We start from the raw sequence: 19,691 nt of genomic DNA on the forward strand, positions 1-19,691 counted from the left end.
AAAATTTAATATGAGTAACGATTAATAGTTGACAATTTTTTTTTTAAAGTTAGACAACACATTATAATAGATTTTCTAAATAATAATTATACAGACACAGACAATTCTTATTTTTTGTTGTGTTTTTAATCCCAGCGTTCTTTTAGCAAAATTGTTTAAATATACTTTTATTTCATACTTCCCTACAAACATAACCTAGAAAACAAAAAAAAAAAATGAAATTCCCAATATTAATACTTATTTATGTATGTTTGTATATAGTATCATATTTTTTTCCACAATTACAACATTTATATTTCATGTATGTTCCATTTTTGTGCCTGCGGCTGTATGTATACATATACCATACTATAAAAACTGTTTTGACAGCACTTTTGAATGTTTTTCTGCTCGCTGTATAGAATATTTTCAACATATTTTGCCTCTCAACTAATAATTTAATCTTTGTATTGTTTTAATTACCATGACAAAAATCGGTTTCCTAACGTAAAAACACAAAAAAAATTTTTTTCTTAATATTATTGCCCTAACAAGTGTCTTTAACAAAATTCGCATAACAAAATCTGACTGAAGGAACTTTTTCTAATAGATAATCGTATTTATACATCTGTTTATGCATATTTAGATAATTAGAAAAAAATTATATACTCCAAACATAAAAATAGAGCCCGCTGTCTATCTCTCTCTCTCTCTCTTGCTCCGAAAAATTTCCTTATCTCATTAAAAGTAAAGATTTATGTGTACCAGTATATAAGTTTGCTATCTCTTTTCAAGATAGGTTGGCTATATTACAATTTAATTTTATTAAAATATTATTTTAATATTTTTTGTGTTTTAATTTTTTTTTATAGTTTTACTTTGTACCTCACAGATTATATATTTTTATATTATAAGTATTATATATTTATATTATTTATATATTTCTGTTATTTATATTACTTTTTATTAATATATTTTTTTATTTTTATTTAATAAATGTAAATTTTTTATTTAATTATTTTTGTTTTTCTTTTATTTTCTTTTTCTTTAGCGCCAACGTCACAACAATGAACAATAAGCACTAAAACACCAACAACTACAATATAACACTCATGAATTCAGCCAAAACACTAACACATTCAAAAAGCAAAAAAAAATTAAAAATTTAAATATTTTCAAAAATAGTACAAACATTTTGCACAAACAACTAATCTATAACACAACACAGTAACACTTAAATAATTACTAGTTTTTTCTTGATTATAATTTATAATTAATTAATTAATTTCATTTTTTTTTTAATTTAATTTTTTTTAATTATTTTTGTGTTCCATGCTTTTTTAAGTTTTTTTTTTCAAATAATCTTTATTTTCACTTCACTTCATCTCCACTTAAGTTGTACTAACATACATACATAATTCTTAAAATGTATGTATCTATCACCTTTTCTGTTGTTGTTGTGCTATTATTATTATTTTCGTTACCATCCTTCGTGTGTTTTGGCAGTGTTTGTTGCAAATTCATAGCTTGCAGGTCCCCTTGCCCATGAATCTATCAATACGTTTACCTGTGGATGCTTTCAAGGTCAACGATCCGCAACGTCTGGGCGGTGGTTATGCTGGTCTATGTTTGGGTGATCCCGATATTGGTGAACTAACAATTGCCGAAATGAGCCCAGAGGATATACGTGCTGAACTTAAAAGGTACGAATAACAAAAATGCAAATATTATTAGAGGCATTACCTATTATAAATAATATATTTACATTTAATAAATATTAATTTTTTTCAGACTGTATACACAACTTGAAATTTTAAAGAATAAAACCTTACGTCAAGACAATCCGCATATAAGTAAACGACGTGGTGGACGAAAGGCTGGACATCGTCGTTTCTCGTTACAAGTAAGTTTCCTAGAAAAATAGCAGAATACAACACAAATCACACACCAAGCATAAACAAAATTTTTTGCCTGGAAAAAAATAATAGAAAAATACCGTTATTTGAAACCATAAATTTCTTAATTTTAAAAATTCATCACCAGCAATATCCAATTGTATACAATGTTCCGATTATAAATTTTGAAATTTCTGAGTCCATAATACGTGTATATATACAATACAGTCGTGAAAATAACGCTGAAAAATTATGATTTTTTACATAAAAATGTTATAGCTTCCATACAAAAAAAAATATTTATAAATATTAACCCTTACTTGCCTTTTCGAAAATTTAGAAATGAGACATTTCCCCGATTTAGTGTTAACTCAGTTGGATTTCACATATAATATCATGCATTAAACCATAACCGATAATATTCAATTTAGTTTGCTTATACAAAAAGTTGTCATAACGGAATATATAGTACATAAAATATATATATACATATATATAATATTACATATATGTAAAACACATAGTTAGTCTATACTATATGGAAATTCATGAATACCCATTATTTGTAATGATTTTGTAAACAATTCATATATGAATTCGTTCATTATTAATTTATCGTAAATGTTTTCGTTACTAATTTCGTTACCACGTAGAAGAAAGGAAGCAAAGATAAGGTAAGAACCGAACTAAATACACCGACAAATCAAAATCTGTCCTTCTTGTGTAGATATGAAACTTAAATAAAATCCTGCAATATCCCCGTACTTTAAATTAACTTCTTGGCCTGAATACCCACCTTACTTTCCTGATCTACTCTCTTAAATGTGTGAATATAATTGTAAATCTGTTCGGTGTACCTGAGTACTTTGTATATATTACTGGTGTATATTTCAATAATCCTAAAACGTGTGCTGTGTGTTGCTGAGTATGGGACTGAAAAAAAAGAAAAATATTTTAGTCATTATTCGAATCTCTTCAAGCTTCGTTGCTATTTATAGAATAAAATATAATATTAGTAAAAAGGGTCGATCTTCTTACCGACAACCTTAAAAGTTGTTCGAACGTGTAATACTTCTGAGAATATCTAGATAGCCTTCAATACCATTATCTAGAGGTGTTTAGGCAAGTTGCTCAAATTTATGTTACATAGTGATAGAATCATTCGAGATATACTCGTAGAAGACAACTCGGGAACCTTTAGCCTAGTAAAAAAAATGATAAAAACGGGACTTTGCTATGGACCCTGGTTGTGAGAGCAGCATAAAATATCCCACAAATAAACAACTTTCTTGAGGTTTCAACCCTTAATCCTATCCGGGTCCATAGGTTTTTTAAGACCATGATAAGGGCTCCAATATTCGAGTAACACTCTAACATCTGTATGAATGTCAAAGATTCTAAAGAAAAGATAATAATTTCATTCTTTACTGCAGTAAATTCAATCATTGGCTATATGGCCCAAATTATAAAAACACGATACACGAAAGGATCTTCAAAAACGTTGGAACAGATCCTCTTTTGAATTTATAGATACTTCGTATAACAAGTTCCTATAATCATATATGAGATGTTGATAACTCAGCTTCATAATCGTTACAAATAAACGCTCGGCCACAGCACACTTTGGACACTGTCTTCCTCTTTAATATATATAAATCTTTATAATGTACCTCCTTATCTTACAAAATATACCATTTGTATGTAAATAGATGTGAAAACCCCTTCCCGAATAGCTTCCTTTTAATAAAAAAAAATAATTATGTAGATTCCTACGATTTATTTGAAAATTTGTTTTGACACTTCTAACATCCATAAACACCATATTTACCTTCTTTTATAAGTTTTCAACGCTTTGAAGGTAGATAACGCACGAAAAGCATGCGCTCGTATGTACTGTTATTATTATTATTTCTTTTATTTCGTATACATATGTAACTGTAAAAGCACACCTCTTCTTCAACTCTCTTTATAATACGAAAAAAAAATCATATCAGCACAATATCAGTACGCCTAATAGATGTTCAAACTTATTGACTATCACTGAAATTTCAAAAAATCATAAATTCTATGTATTAATCACTTTTACTTAATTTTCTCCCAACTTCAGGCTCTAAGTGCCAAACACCGTAGCAACAAACATCATCAAGATATCGAAATCACCGAAGCCGAACCATCACGCACACCCGAGGACTCTGTGTGCAGTGTAGAGGGACCAACAGACGCTGAGATATCGGGCATTTCACATTCAATGCTCTCGCATTCCGCCATTTCACACTCCATCGTCTCGCATTCGAAGTGAAATACAAGGTCAACAACTTGGGTGTGAAATAAGTTTAAAAAAATCTAAAAAAAAATACGAAACAAATGAAGTGATAATAACAAAAGGAGTTGAATGATTTTGATGGTGGCACGAATTGATTTTATTTTTTGAAAAATGTTAAAAGAGCATAAAAGTTAATATTTTAAGCATCTGAAAGCTGACGAAAGCATGATGTACATACATACAGATAGATATGCTTAAGAAGGTAAGCAATTGTAATATATTCAAGTTCGTTACGCTATTTAAATTATATTTATGTATGAATTTTTTACCAATTTTTAAGCATAAGATTTCTCTGATATTTTTTAATGCCGCAGATAAACAAATTCAGTAGCTAAATATTTACTTCACAGATCATTCAAGTGTTCTGTTTGTTTCCTGAACTAAGAGCCTAACGCGTTCGGATTTAATAAATTTCTTGTATAACAGAGAAAAAATGGTTAGCTTCAAGTTGAGCCTATTTTTGAGGATCATTAAGAGAAGTACGATTAGTGAAAAATTCAAAATGAACTACACTTCGATGTATGCGGACATCTACAAACGATCTTTAAATAGTCATTATCTGCTGAAAGACAAAGATACACTTATTGGCCTTTGACCCATCACCGAAAGACTTTGACTTGTTGGGGAAATGTAACGAAATGTCAAAAGCAATAAAAATTTAGCTACTCGATGATTTTCACAACCTGAAGCTTTGTTAAAAATTAGAACTCACGAAAAAAGCTCGAATTCCTTGAGCTTTCATAAATTTCGAAAGCTTTTTAAGCTCTTATAAGCAATTTCATACTTTAGTTGATAGTTATAACTTACGAAAAAGTGCTTGAAGGCGTTGAGCTTTCATAAATGTCGAAAGCTTCTTAAGCTCTTATGAACAATTTCACACATTTATTATTTTCTTGGCTAACTAGAACTAATTTCTTACTTACTTCAACAAATAATTTATATATTTTTTTAATTAAAATAGGAGAAAGCATAATTTTATAAAATTTTACTTACTATTTGCCACAAAATATTATTATTATAAATATAAAGCAAACTGTATGATACGAATAAGTTGAAAAAAAAAATAATAATAACAAATAGTTTATTATAATTAAAGATGAAGAATGACGCAAAATAATAATAAAATAAAATAATCTTAGTAAAAAGGAAGTGCTACAATACATAAAGAGCAAAGCCCACCTCTGTAGAAAACAATGAAAACATTTACTTTAGAATTGTGCTGAAGAAATAAAAAGTTGCAATGATTTTTTTGAAAGTTGTTACGGTAATATAAGCACTTTTTAAAAACTCAAAACAAAATGCACAAATTGAAAAAAAAATAAAAATAAAAAAATTTATTGTAAGAAATTTAGAATTGTTGACATAAAATGTATGTATGTATAAATGCTGTAGAAAAATGTACTAACAATTGATTGAATTGAAAATTTTCGAAAAAAATATGGCGAGCTTAAAAAGCTGCTAACTTTGTGGGCCCCACTTCCAATATAAAGCGCTTGTATATAGCCAATAGAGTATTTTCAGTAATATAGATGGAGAAAAATACAGTTATAAATGAATAACAGTAATGAAAGCTTAATTTCCAGCAAAAAGCTGCAAGCGCTTTTTTTTCAAAAAGCTCAACTACTAACTCGCTTTAATTTAGTTCCTCAACTTTACTTTCAGTCTCTGTATAGTTACTAATATAATTTGCCTTTTCCAACAAATTTTTTTATTTAACAAATCTCGCTGTAAAATGCTTCAACTATTAATGTCTGTATGTAAACGAATCAGTAGTCTAAGTTAAGCGCATACTGCTTAATGAAAGCTCTAAATACTATTAGATACTACGATATAGCGCAGAAAATACTTTAAACACTGCATACAATAAATAATAAAATATAGTGCATACACACACACACACAGAAATGTATGTTTGTGTGTGCGCAATGCAACTCAAAAGCCAAAAAAAAGTACTCGAATCAGTTGTAAAATTGGAGCTTATAGTCGTAATATGTACATGTTAACTGTATATGTGTAGCGCATTTTTTTCGAACTTCGAAAAATATTTCGAAAAATGCCGTTTTTACAATATCAATTTTTTAAGCCAAATTGATAAGAAAAAAATTGCAAGCTCTTTCAGCAAATTAAAAATAATAATGCAAATATGAAAGAAAATGTAAAAAATATAAATTAAAACACAAAATATAATTATAGACGCGATGTTGTTAAATTTGTTATTATAAATGAAGCATGATTATACAGAGTTCATAAAAACACCAGTTGTTGCGTAATTTTAATAATAGTGAAAGAAACTTACTAAAAATACACATGCAAATTTTGTAAGTAAGCTTTCGATAAAAGCTGTATGGTGCGGAGCTTAATTAAGCCATACTTAAAAAGCTTGCATATTTTTTTGTAAAACTGGGCGCTTTGAAATATGCAAATATTTTGGTTATTTTGGTATTTTTTTATTAAAAAAAATATTTATAATTTATTTAAAAAAAAAAAAATTTAAAAATTTATTTTTAATTTTTTTAATAATTTTTTTATAATTTTTTAAACAAATAATCGTATTTTTTATAATTTTTTAAATTTTATAAATAATAATTATTATTATTTAAAAATGTAGTTTTTAAACATTTTTTGAAAATAAGATAATTCTATAAAATTTATTTAATATTTTTTCATATAAATAAATAATAATAATAATTATTAAAAAAAATTGTTTTTAAGGATTAAATATTCTTTGAAAATACGATAATTCTATAAAAATTTTTTAATTTTTTACTTTAAAAAAATTTTAAATTAAGGTTTTAATTTTTAATCCCAATTTTTTAAAATTTTTAAGATGAATAAATTATAATTATTATTATTTAAGAATTCAGTTTTAAAAATTTTTTTTTAAATAAAATAATTCCAAAAAATTTTTTTTTATTTTCTCTTAACTACTTTCAACTAGTTTCAATTTATTTTGCTCTTTTTTTCAAAATATTTTAAACAATTTTTTTATATTATTATGAATAAATTATAATTATTATTATTTAAGAATTCAGTTTTAAAAATTTTTTTTTAAATAAAATAATTCCAAAAAATTTTTTTTTATTTTCTCTTAACTACTTTCAACTAGTTTCAATTTATTTTGCTCAAAATATTATTATTTATTATTTTTTTCAAAATATTTTAAACAATTTTTTTATATTATTATTTTTTTTACTATTTATTTTTATTATTATTTTTATATTATTATTTACTTTGTTATTATTTTTTATTTTATTTTTATTTTTTATCAGTTATTTTTTTATTATTATTATTTTTTTATTATTTATTTTGTTATTATTATTATTTTTTCTATTATTATTTTGTGAATATTTGCATTGTTTGTAAAGTCAAGTCCAGACAAAAAAGCGTACAATTCTGAAGTGTCCACTAAGTGTAAAAATATTGTATGTAAATCATATAAATGCCAATTTGTATATAAACGCCAGTGCAGCAAATATATGTATGTATTTATTACATAATATACAAGTAAAAATAGTATGTATTTAGAAATATTGCAAAAATAGTAGCCACCAAATATGGATAAAAATAAATTTAATTCAAAAAAAGCAAAATATTTGCAAACATACAAACATAATTAGTTAATGTACATACATATTTACGTATTTAGCGTAAATGCAAAAAAAAATTATGAAACAAAAATTTAAGAAATTATAGACATATGTGCATATGTTGTAGGCAACCGTGCAGGTATTGAAAATACGCACAGTAAGATTTAAATAAAAATCTATATACATACATATACATATATAACAAATTAGTTAAAATACTCATAGAAAATAATCAAAAATGTTAAATTTGCATTTAGCATACATATTCATACATATACATACATACATACATTTGTACATACATATAATAAATTATACATACACCTGCATATGTATGTAACTGTAGTTGAGGAAAGCAGCAGAAGAATTGCGAAATCTGGTTTGGTTACGTGTTTTAGACGCATACTTTTTAGCCGTACTTACAAAAAAAAAAACAAAAACAAATACATTGGTGTTATATACATACATACATACATACACGAATGCTGTAGAATTAATAATAGACGAAATAAAAGTGATCAATATACATACAGAGAAACTCACCCATAGTTAGACTTTCAAAAGTGCATATATATATATATATACCCATGTGTGTATATAACCATTGCAAAAATATACACGAAAGTACGCAATAGTCTAAAAATTAGAAGCAAACGAAATTGAGTCCAAAGCAAGCAAGAAGAAGTAGTAGAAATATATTATTAAAAAGAAAAAAACAAAAATAAAAATAATAAAAAACACATGTACAACAACAAACTGCAAATAAACTGTGTAGTTGCATTAGAAAAAATGCAAAATTATCAAAACAAAAAAAAAACACAATTAAAAATAGCAAAACATCATAAAAATTATATAAAAAAATTACTTGGAGCGAAGATAAAATTATTAAAATAATAAAAAATAAATAAAAATAGTAAAACCACACAAAAATAATAGAAAAAAAAAATATTTGGAGCAAAGATAATGTATAGCGTTGACATTTTCTTCTTTAAAAGTGTGATAGCAGTTTAGAAGGAAATATGAAATATATAAAAAATATATAAAAAATATAAAAAAAATTAAAATAATTATGTAGTTATTTTCGAAAAGCTGTAGAAATGAAGAAAATAAAATAAACTATAAATATACATACATACAGACATTATAAAATGGCATAACATTTATTATTTTAAGTTAAGAATTGTGAATGCAGCATCATTATACTCGTACTCATACATATGTATATAAATTAAATTGCAACTAAGGTTTTGTGCAAGAAAAGCATATATTTAAATGTGTGCTTAAAATATATATTTTTTTTATATTTTTTTATATTTTTTTATTTATTTTTATTTTTTTATCAAACGCCAAAACCATTTTTTTTTAAATTTTTGTAAACAAAAAATTTAAAATTTTATTTATATTTATATTTAATATTTAATTTTTATATTTTTGAAAATGTAATATATGTTCCCACATTAACTGAAAAAATATTTGCATTTAAAGCACCAGAAAATATTGTAAAAATTAAAATTTTGCTTAAATTCATATATAAATATACATTTTTTTTGTACACAAAACCATATAAATACACTCAAAGTTGCGTGCTTACATATATACTTATTTTTATGTACCCACAAGCATTGTATAAATTTTCTATGTATGTTTACCACTATGTAGCTACATACATACCAATACATAATTAGAATATAAATATTTATAGCAGCTATGAAAAAATAATGTAAAATACTTACATGCAAATGTTAAGTATTCAATGTAAGCAAGTATATAAATAATGCATAAAAAATACATATATAAATAAATAATGACAAAAAAAAAGTATGTGAAACATGATGAAATTCAATATTGAAGCATTAAAAATAAATACAAAAATATAAATACAATAAAAAACCGTCTATTTTTATCATAAAAACAAAAATTACAAAATAAAAGTAAGTATTCGACAACATTTTCTATTTATTTTCAGTGAAATAATTAAATTTCCTATTAAATAATTTAATTTTATGTTAAATAATTTAATTTTATATTAAATAATTTAATTTCCTATTAAATAATTTAATTTCCTATTAAATAACACGCATTTATCACGAAAACACGCAATTTATGCGTTAAAACGCATTTTAGCTGCATACAGAGCAGCTGGCGTCGCTGCATGCGCGCTGCCGGCAACGGGCGCAAAAGCCAATTTGTGAAAAGTTCGATTTGCACCAGGCACCCAGAAATCAGCAATTTACAGCAAGCGGCTGTCGCAAAAAAATGCGCGAAATATGTTGCATACTTTAAGGCGTTAATGTGTACAGTAGTGGCTAAACAATGAGACGGTGCGCGCTTTTACACAAACACAGGGTGCACAATATGATAAAAAATTAGTAAATAAGAAAACGGACGATTTTTTTTCTTTTCTACTGAAATATTTTTATTAAATTATTGCTCGCACATCTTTGACATGTACATTCATTCATTCATTTTGTTAATTATTCTTTTTTTATTACTTTATTTACTCATTTATTTATATTATATTGTAACTTTTTTTCGCACTTTCGTATGAAGTAATAATTATTTTTACCATCTTTTCACTTCGTTTTACAATATTTTTGAATTTACAATTTATAATTATAATTATTAATATGTACTATGCAAAAATGATTTTATATGCGCACTGCAAGTAATTGCTGCTTTTAATTTGCACTTTGCATAACTTTAATGTTGTGCATTTAAAAGTTAAATCTAAAATTTTGGTATTTTATTAATTTTTATTTTTTCTGTTGCACACAAATTAATTATTATAGTAATTACACAGTTTCGGCAAATGGCAAATTGAATAATCGAAATGAATTTATACATAAATTTTGTTGTTATCTTTTTTTTCGTTTCTGCAACTCAAGTGGCATTGAATTGGCGCTAATTGTGCTTGAATTGCGCTTATGTTCACTTTTGCTTAAATATTACAATATTTTTTTTGCTTTAATTTCTCTTTTTTTACTTTGATTTTATATTTTACTTTGCTTACTTTGTTTTTGTCTTTTTTGTTCTTTTTTTTTTGTTTTGTTTTTGGTTTAATGCTTACTTGCTGACAGTAAATTGGTGCAGGTTTAGGTAGTTATACAAAAGCGTTTGTTCTTAAGTCTGATTTTGGTGTTTTTGTTTTAGTTTAATTATTCTTATCGATTGCTTGCTACTACTATTTTCATTACATTTGACAATTAAAAATCGATTTTTGAAAGACTTTTTTTTTTTACTCGCAGTTGTTTTTTTTTTTTTTTGTAATTTTTCTGTGTTTGTTTTTCCATTCTCTAGTTTTTTGCTTTCCTTCTGTTTTTGTTATTTACTTATATACTAAAATAGTTGTAAGCTTAATATATGCATATAATCATCTGTTTCTGTTTTTATTACAATCTTTCGTTTAACTTTTGTTTAAAATGTGTTTTTCCTCATTCCTACTCACTTTGTGCTTCTACACACAAGTGAGGCGTTCTTTTATTAAAATTATAAATATATTATAGTTTACATAATATGTTGTAGTTGTTGTTAGTGTTAGTTGAGTTTAAGTTTTTGCATTGTTTTTATATTTTTTCTGTATTTTTTAGTATCAGCTTATGCAAACATTGTGCTACGAGTGTATAAATTTACATAAAATGGTTGTAGTTTCACAATCTACTGTTTTTGTTGTTTTTTTTTTTAATTTTTGATTTCATGTTTTTCAACTTTTTCTATCTTTCATTTAGTGTATTTACTTTTACAGTGTACAGTATATGTTTATATGTTGCTGTTGTTGTTGTTGTATGTTAGTAGTTCGTTTTATCATCGCTCTTCAATGATATTTAGTGTATTTTAAGGGTATCTTGTTGCTGTTTTTTGACTTGTTAGTTTTTGTTGCATTTAAAATTTCACTTACAGTCTAAATTACAAATATTGTTTTGTTTTTCTTTCTTTCTTTATGTATATATATATGTATATATGTATATACTTATATATATATATGTGTAGCTATTTGCATTTATTGCACATTGCGTAAAATGAAAACGCAAGCACGCCGTTTAGTACGCTGTCGCAAGCTGTTTTGTTAATTTAATTTGTTGTTTAGTGTAAAGCTGTTACAATTGCATTTATTTCATAATTCTTAATTCATTGTTTTCTGCTCGCCTACTTAGTTAAACTTAAAAGTGCGAAAAGTAGACACACAAGTTATTTGAAATCATGTTTAACAAAATTCATGATAAATAATGAGAATCGTTTAAAAATAGTCAGTTATGTATGATAAAAACAAACAAAAAAAAAACGCAAAGCATATAACAAATATCAAAATGGTAGACAATAATTTAATTTTTGTGTTCTCAAACTACATTTTAAGCAAGCTAATAGCTTTAAATTAATGAGAAGTCATATGAAAAAGCAAAGTAAAAAAATGTATGTATGTAAGTATTTAAAGCCAGCAGAGATCCCGCTCTGTTGTTGGAAAAAGAATTAAAATAATTTAAAAAATATATGTATATATATGTGTGTGTATGTATCATTATCGTCAACGCGCATAAAAAATAAGAATATTAAAAAATAAATAAAAATATTAAAAAACAAACAATATTAAAAAATATAAAATTAAAACCAGATATATTATAAAAAACAATAAAAATTAAAACAAGAAATAAAAATATTAAAAAATAATAAAAATATTAAAAAATAAATAAAAATATTAAGAAACAAACAATATTAAAAAATATATAAAAAGAAAAAGAAATATCTAGATAAAAATAAAAATATTAAAAAAAATATAAATATTAAAAAATAGCAAAAAAAATAAAAATATTAAAAAACGAACAATATTAAAAACAAAAAAACGATATTAAAAAAAATTAAATTATAAAAAAATAAAAATTAAAACCAGATAAAATTATAAAAAAAAAATAAAAATTAAAAAAAGGTAAAATTATTAAAAAACCAAAGTTAAAAAAAATAAAAAATTAAAAAATATATATTTAAAATATAAAAAGGAAAAGAAATATCTAGAAAAAAATAAAAATATTAAAAAACAAACAATATTAAAAAAAAATTAAAAAAACAAGATAAAATTATTTAAAAAAAACCAAACTTAAAAAAAAATATATTTAAATATAAATAGGAAAAGAAATATCTAGAAAAAAAATAAAAATATTTAAAAAAAATTAAAAAAAAAAATAAAATTAAAATTAAAAATAGGAAAAAAAAATTAAATAAAAAGAAATAAAATAATAAAAAAAAAAAAAATTGCCAAAATAATTAAAGCAATAAAAATTATAAAAACTTTTAGATAAAAAAAAACAAAACCGTAAAAGTTTTAAGCAGTGTGTGTGCATCTGCAAACTAAATTACACACAAATATTGAAACTTGACGTTGAATGTATTCTAAGTTACTTTTAGTCACACTATAAAAAAATAAAAAAATGCGTTAAACGAAAATATACACATACACACATATAACATATATGTAATTAAAAACAAAAAAAAATTAACTTAGATCAAACAACTCTTTGCAGCAAAAGTCTAGAGATACCGTTTCTCAGGCTGAAAATGTAGCTTTAAATCAGATTTTCAGTCATAAATTAGAAATGTTTAAACTAAAATTTAATAGCTAAGTGGTTTTTGAAAATGAGCAACACATTTCTAAACAAATTTTCACAATAATTTCATAGTAAAAAAATTAAATAAGTAAAAAAACTATTTACAAAATTTATAAAAATAAACACTAAAAACGATTAAAGCAAATTAAATGTTAAAACAAACATTTTATGAAAAACACGTATTATTAAATATTTTTTAAGGCCTTAACACACTAAAATGGTTCATAAATAAATTTAAACAACGTTAGTTATACAAGTTTCTAGTTGTAACACTTTTGTGCGTAAACGTAGAGTTAAAATATTAAAATTAGAATTTGAGTTTTTAAATATTGTTTATTAATTTTAAAAGTCTGATAAATTTAAAATAAATTTACTGAAATCGTTTTACAAACAAGCAAAGTATATTTTTATAGCTATAGTAAATTGCCTTGAGTGTGTTTAAATATGCACAAGTACAGTATGTATAATTTTAATTTTTTTTTTCAAAAACCACAAATATAAAATGCTTATAAAAATCACAAAAAATATACGATAAACAAGCAAACAATGCACAATTTAAAAAGTGACAAATTTAAGTGGATATCAACACAGCACGGTTATGAAAAAAGCAATAATGCATTATAAAAATTTTTAGTTTTCATATATATATGTATGTATGTTTGTATATATAAGACTTTTCGTTTTTATAAATTACAAAAATTAAGCATAAAAACCTGAAATATTAAACATTAGATTTGTTATCATTATCATTTAGGTTAGTTTAATGATAAAAAGTTCAAATATATATGTATGTATGTGTATATGTGTGTATATATTTGAACTTTGCATTTAATAAACTACTCGTACAATTAGACGGTGGTAATCCCACATTTTCACTAAACTTTAGCACTAATAGATTATATGTATGTATATATGTATATTAAATATTTTTTTCTTTTATCTCAACTTGTTGTTGTTGCTGTTTACATGTCCTCACTTGCATTTGCATTTGATTTTTGTCATTTTGGTATTTCACACACTTACATCATTAAACATATAATTAACCGGCATGCTCGTTTTACTTAGTTACAGCTGATTGTGTTTGTAAATATATTTGTTGCTTTAATTTGTCAGCTTTTTAAGATTTCGCTGTTCTCAACCTTTTGTTTTTAGCAATTTTAGCAATGCCGCCCGAAATATAGTCCGTTTTTTTTTTCTTTCTTTGCACGTTAAAAGCTACGCATAATCACTGTTTTCTAGTCACTTTTTACATTTCCATAGAGATTTGTTCTTTTGATAAAACGTATTGTTTTTGTTGCATTTCCATTTGCGCGCGCACATTTCATTTTATCAACTGCCGCCGTGACCAACTGCAATGCTTCGAGCTTTATTAACGCTACAAGCCGATCGAATGCAGTACAAAGTCGAGTTCTTTGTTTGTTGTTACGTCCTCTGATTGTTGTTGTTGCTGCTGTTGTTCTCGTGGTGGTTGTGGTAATTTTTGATGTTCTTGTTGTTGTTGCTGTTGTTGTAGCTGATTAATTGATAAATTGATTGTTGCAGTTGTAAGATTTGTATTTGTTGTTGCTGTTGTTGTTGTTGTGGCTGTTGCTGCTGTCACAGTTGTTGTCTCCGCACTAGCCAGCGTCTCGTTCACACCATTGCCGGCCGCTGGCTCCATCTTATCACTCAGCGTAGACTATGTTAACAAACGGCCACGGCTACCCTTGCCAATCGGTCTTCCCTAGAGTGGATGCAACTTGGTTGTGTGTACCGTTAGCGCGCTGCGCTGTGTAAAACGCTTGTCACAATAGGGGCAGGTGTACGGTTTTTCACCAGTATGTGTGCGTATATGCTTGGTGAGGTAATCCTTGACACTGAAACGTTTCTCACAGTAGATACAATTAAATGGTTTCTCACCTGCAACAAATTCATTTGTCGTCGTTGTACACCAAACAGATGCAGTTGTGGAAAAAAGAAATATAGACAAAACATTAGCGATATTTATAGATCAATAAGTATGTGTATGCAGTCAGCTGCGTGGCCATGACCAATGATTTGTTGAACTTACGAATATGCAATAAACTAAAGCAAATAATAACAAAATTAACAAAATAAAAAAAATTATGGACAGTTCAACAAATCAACATTTTAGGCGCTGGCGTTAGCAGAAAATTTTTACAAAAAATTCAACATTTTGTTTTGGTTTTTGTAATCATACAATAAATACAATACAATACGTTTGATGAGATGGAGGGAAATGCGAAATTGTTGTGATGTGGGTGGTGGCTTAGTGGCTGCAATAGGCGGACAAAAAACTATATATATAAATACTTAAATGTTTAATAAGCGAGTGCTTATAAATGATCACAGCTGCAACTGCTTGAATGTGATCACAGCGGCGCTGCTGTGATGGCCAATTGAAGGTATTATTTATGTTGTAGACATTAAAAACTTCTAACACAAAGATGGCTTTAAATTTTGTAAAACATATCATAATATTTTGTAAAACATTTTTCACTAATTTTTTAACTTCCTTTTTTACTGCAAATTTAATCACTATATTTCGCTAATATTCACAACTTAACTGCGTATTATGAAAATATGAATATAAGAAACATGTCAAATGTCATTTTGTTATTTGTAAACAAAAATTATAAATTTGTATAAAATTCACTTTCGGTTTAATTTATATTTTTATAAAATTTTATGCACTTCTATTAGCCAACACATCACTTTATCAACATACTTTTTAGTTTAATTTTTTTTTGTATTTTTTGCAATAAAAATGAGCAAACAATGAGATGGAATTTTATTGTTTGTCATGAAACGTGCGCGCAATAATAATTTGCAATAGCATTCTAGGATAAATGAAAATAAATCACATTCAAAATAAATATTTAGATATGGAATTTGAATTTGTATATACTTTTTTCTGATTTTTTTTGCGTTTGCCTAGCATAACGTATTCAAAAAATACACTGCGTTTAGCTGAGCTGAGAATAGTTTGAATTGTTGTTTTTTGTTTTTGAATTTGTGGTTTGATTTTTAATTGGTTTTGTGGTTTGAGTGGTTTTGACTGATTGATTGAATTGAACTGAGTTGAGTTGAGCTGATTGATTGACTGACTGATTGGTTGATTGATTTTTGCAAAATATACTATATTCTCTCACCCGTGTGAGTTGTTAAATGTTTGTTCAGGTAGTCCTTTACAGTGAATTGCCTGCCACAATATCCACATCTAAAGGGTTTCTCACCTGTATGAATGCGCGTGTGCTGTTTGAGGGTGTTCGATTGGGTGAATGACTTGCCGCAGTAGGAGCACGTGTAGGGGCGTTCTTTGGGCGTGACGCTGAACGGGCGCAAACGTAGTTTTTTTGTTTTTTTTTTGGTTAACAGATAGAAAACAGAATAAAAATTAGTTAATATATATCACAATTGTCGAAACAAACATATAGATTAATAAATTGAACGTTTAAAGACATACAAAATACGCCATGTTCGAAATTTCAAATGGTCTTCTTATGGCATTTAATAAAATACCATTTTTGTGATTACCAATGGGAGAAATTTCGATCAAAGCATTTCTACATAAACAAGTATAAATCTATTATAATAAGATAACATATAATATGAATGTGCAATGATTACTCTGCTTCGCCAGTGTGTATCTTGCGGTGCATTGCCAATGTGCCGGGCGTTTTGAAGGTTTTCGGACATTCTGGACATTTATGACGCACTTTGTTTCCCGCCGCAGGAGTGGTAGCGGTGGTACTGCCTGCTGCCGCTGCTGTTGTGCCGGTCGCATTTGCTGCACCGGTTGCAGTCGCTGTGCTGACTACGACGCTGGTAGCGCCAGCCGGTTGCTGAATCGTATATACCGGCACTGAGGCCTGCTCTATATCACCATTGCCATCGCTAATGCCAAGTGGTTCTTCCTTAATTATCACATGTGGATGGCCTTCGGTGTTGCCATTGCTGTTTTTGTTCAGTTTAACGGTTAGGGGCGGTACTTTTAATTGAGTTTGTTGCTGTTGCTGCTGATTAGCCTGTGGAGGCGGTGGTTGCTGTTGTTGTTGCTGCTGCTGTTGTTGCTGCACCTGTTGTTGTTGCTGATCGAGCAAATCAGGTTGCGGCTGTCGCTGGCGTTCAAGCAAATCCGGTTGTTGTTGTTGATGCTGCTGTTGTTGTTGCTGATGTTGTTGAACTTGTTGTTGTTGCTGCTGCTGCTGTTGCACCTGTTGTTGTCTTTGCTGCTGCTGCTGTTGGTTCTGTCTTGAATTCAATTCTTCCGGTGGTATGGTATTCATTTCCTCAGGCGGTATAGAAGGCATTTCCTCTGGTGTTTGCGGAGGTTCAGGTTGATCCATATAAGGTGGTTGTTGGGGCGCAGTCATATTTGATGCGGTGCTCACAGAACCACAGTGCATACACTTAAACTCATCACCTTCGTGCAGCGTAACTGATGATATACCATAAATGCCACATGCCATACATCGCGCCAAGAACGCTGTCGATTGATGTATTATACGATGGTGTTCGTCCAGTTCTTGTGCTGATCCGAATTTCTCTTCACAGCTCATGCAGGGATACTCGATTTTCATGGGATCGCTGACAGGTGCATTCGGTTGTGGAACACCACCCAATAACAAACCACCTACACCCACACTTGCACCGCCACCACCAATACCTCCGCCACCTCCAATCATTCCAGCCGATATGCCATGGCATAATTGCATATGCTCCTGAGCATGTTGCGGTCTTTCAAATTGTTGCCCACACATCGGGCAGAAGCTGGCAGATGTAATAACTCCACCGTCCATAGCTAGATTTGGTAGGAAGGATGTTTTCAATGTGTCCATGGTACCGGTTGCCGATGTAATTGTTGATTGTGGTACTGTGCTCTCTGGTCGGGACAGCCGCAGTTCCTGTGCATTAGAGGACGATTTCAACATAATTTCATTAAACCAAGCAACTTTTTAAGAAATGCGATGTAAATTTTACAGAAATTAATGCGTTAAAGCGCGAAAGCACAATTAGTAGTGTTGTTCGTTCACTTGGTTGGTGACTTGTGTGACGTAGGCGAGGCAAGGGCGAATATGGTAAGCAAGCGCGCAACAATATAAAACAGCACCTATGTATTTTTTCTCCCCTTTTACCTACAGCAGTAGCATGCAATTGCCGCGCGGCAAAGTTTTGCATTTAATGAAAAAGCAAAGTGTTAATTGGCGTAGCCGATTTTTAACTTCAACAATGGTATTCCATTCGTTTTTCATTTCACAATGAGTTTTTGCATTTTCTGCAATTTTGTCTTTGACTCCTACTCTATATCACTTTTTCTCCCCTTGTTCATGCTATCATCCTTCCACGATCTTTTTTCGTTTGTCGTTGTCAGTCGTCGCTACTAATTCCAATTTCGGAATTTCACTTTTTCTTCACTTTCGCATTTTTCGGACGCAATTTTGTCACTGCTCCGCGCTTTTTCTGCTGCTTCTTTTATGGCGACGACTGCTGTTGCTGTTGCTGTCGCTGCCGCTGTATACTCATCCACCGTTTGCCCCCCACAAGCGCAGCGGATAAATTTACTACCTCTTTCCACTAGTGCTCCGTTCTACACTGCTCTTTGCAACTGCTGCACAACACTTACATACAGACGGATTCCGTCGTTGATTCGGTGCTTCCACACACTTCCAGCTATTTTTGCGCCTACTCGTCAAAATAGTCGATTTTCATCCTCTTCTATTGCTCACTGACTATACTTTTAAGGTTTTGATATGATTTTTGCCCTTGAATAGATATAAAGCGCAAATAGCCAACAGAAATTAAATACACCAGAAAGTGAAAATCTCCGTGAACTGATGAAAACTTTTTGGGTTCTTTTTTGTTCTGCCAAAGCACGGCATTGCCAGACTAGAATATAGAAACTAATGTATAGAAGTAATATGAGAAATGGATTCCACATTGTATGGAACCTAAATATTTATTTATGGAATTTATGTAGTTATATTACCTAAAAATAATCATTTAACAAGTATTTTTTTAAAATTACGCAAAGATGTGTTTATTTAAATAGTTTAAACAAAAATTGAAACTGATTCCTTGTGTAACTTAAATTTAAATAATTATCATATGAATCACCCTATACTCAGGGATTTTTAGAAGACCAAACATTTCATTGCAATATCTTAGGATATAGATGAATCGCAAGAATAAAATAATCCTAACATCCCTTTAGCCAGAAATCGGATAAGATTATGCAGCGTATTGGAAGACCTCAATGGGCACCAGTTCTAATGAATTGCGCAAAGCGTCATACTATAAACATTAAGCAAAT

General features: G+C 28.0%; 2 protein-coding genes and 1 long non-coding RNA gene across 10 annotated transcripts in view; 1 reads left to right on the forward strand and 2 right to left on the reverse strand.

Annotated features, from left to right (window-relative positions):
* The window catches only part of LOC105217931 (uncharacterized), an 83,008-nt gene extending 77,504 nt beyond the window's left edge, over positions 1–5,504 (forward strand). The window contains exons 9-13 of one of the 5 annotated variants that reach the window (XR_008470388.1): positions 1,564–1,682; positions 1,771–1,882; positions 2,528–2,548; positions 3,982–4,399; positions 4,512–5,504. Coding sequence is in view for 3 of the 5 variants with exons in the window: in XM_054227319.1 (XP_054083294.1) it covers positions 1,564–1,682; positions 1,771–1,882; positions 2,528–2,548; positions 3,982–4,173 (444 nt within the window). In the remaining 2 variants the exon portion in view is untranslated. Of the gene's footprint in view, positions 1–1,030; positions 1,129–1,563; positions 1,683–1,770; positions 1,883–2,527; positions 2,549–3,981 lie in introns of those variants that run through there. The other 4 variants (XR_008470387.1, XM_054227319.1, XM_054227320.1 and 1 more) reach the window with 4 other exon arrangements.
* On the reverse strand, positions 1,537–3,405 carry LOC128920279 (uncharacterized). Its single transcript, XR_008470390.1, has 3 exons — positions 2,671–3,405; positions 1,812–1,891; positions 1,537–1,674 (listed from the first exon to the last, which is right to left on the reverse strand). It is a non-coding gene; the product is annotated as an uncharacterized LOC128920279 (long non-coding RNA).
* Positions 5,505–13,542: 8,038 nt separating the features above from the next.
* Positions 13,543–19,265, reverse strand: Cf2_0 (chorion transcription factor Cf2). Of its 4 annotated transcripts, XM_054227194.1 has the most exons (4): positions 19,005–19,265; positions 17,009–18,285; positions 16,531–16,709; positions 13,543–15,277 (listed from the first exon to the last, which is right to left on the reverse strand). In XM_054227194.1, exons 2-4 carry the CDS (start codon positions 18,217–18,219, stop codon positions 15,102–15,104), a joined length of 1,566 nt encoding a protein of 521 aa, XP_054083169.1. In that variant the 5' UTR covers positions 18,220–18,285; positions 19,005–19,265; the 3' UTR covers positions 13,543–15,101. The 4 variants fall into 4 exon arrangements, with proteins under 4 accessions (XP_054083169.1, XP_028899670.2, XP_054083168.1 ...); XM_029043837.2 differs by having other exon boundaries at positions 17,009–19,265; XM_054227193.1 differs by having other exon boundaries at positions 16,615–16,709; positions 17,009–19,264.
* Positions 19,266–19,691: the final 426 nt, after the last annotated feature.

The sequence above is a fragment of the Zeugodacus cucurbitae genome, chromosome 3 (genome assembly GCF_028554725.1).
Source record: "Zeugodacus cucurbitae isolate PBARC_wt_2022May chromosome 3, idZeuCucr1.2, whole genome shotgun sequence".
Classification (NCBI taxonomy): domain Eukaryota; kingdom Metazoa; phylum Arthropoda; class Insecta; order Diptera; family Tephritidae; genus Zeugodacus; species Zeugodacus cucurbitae.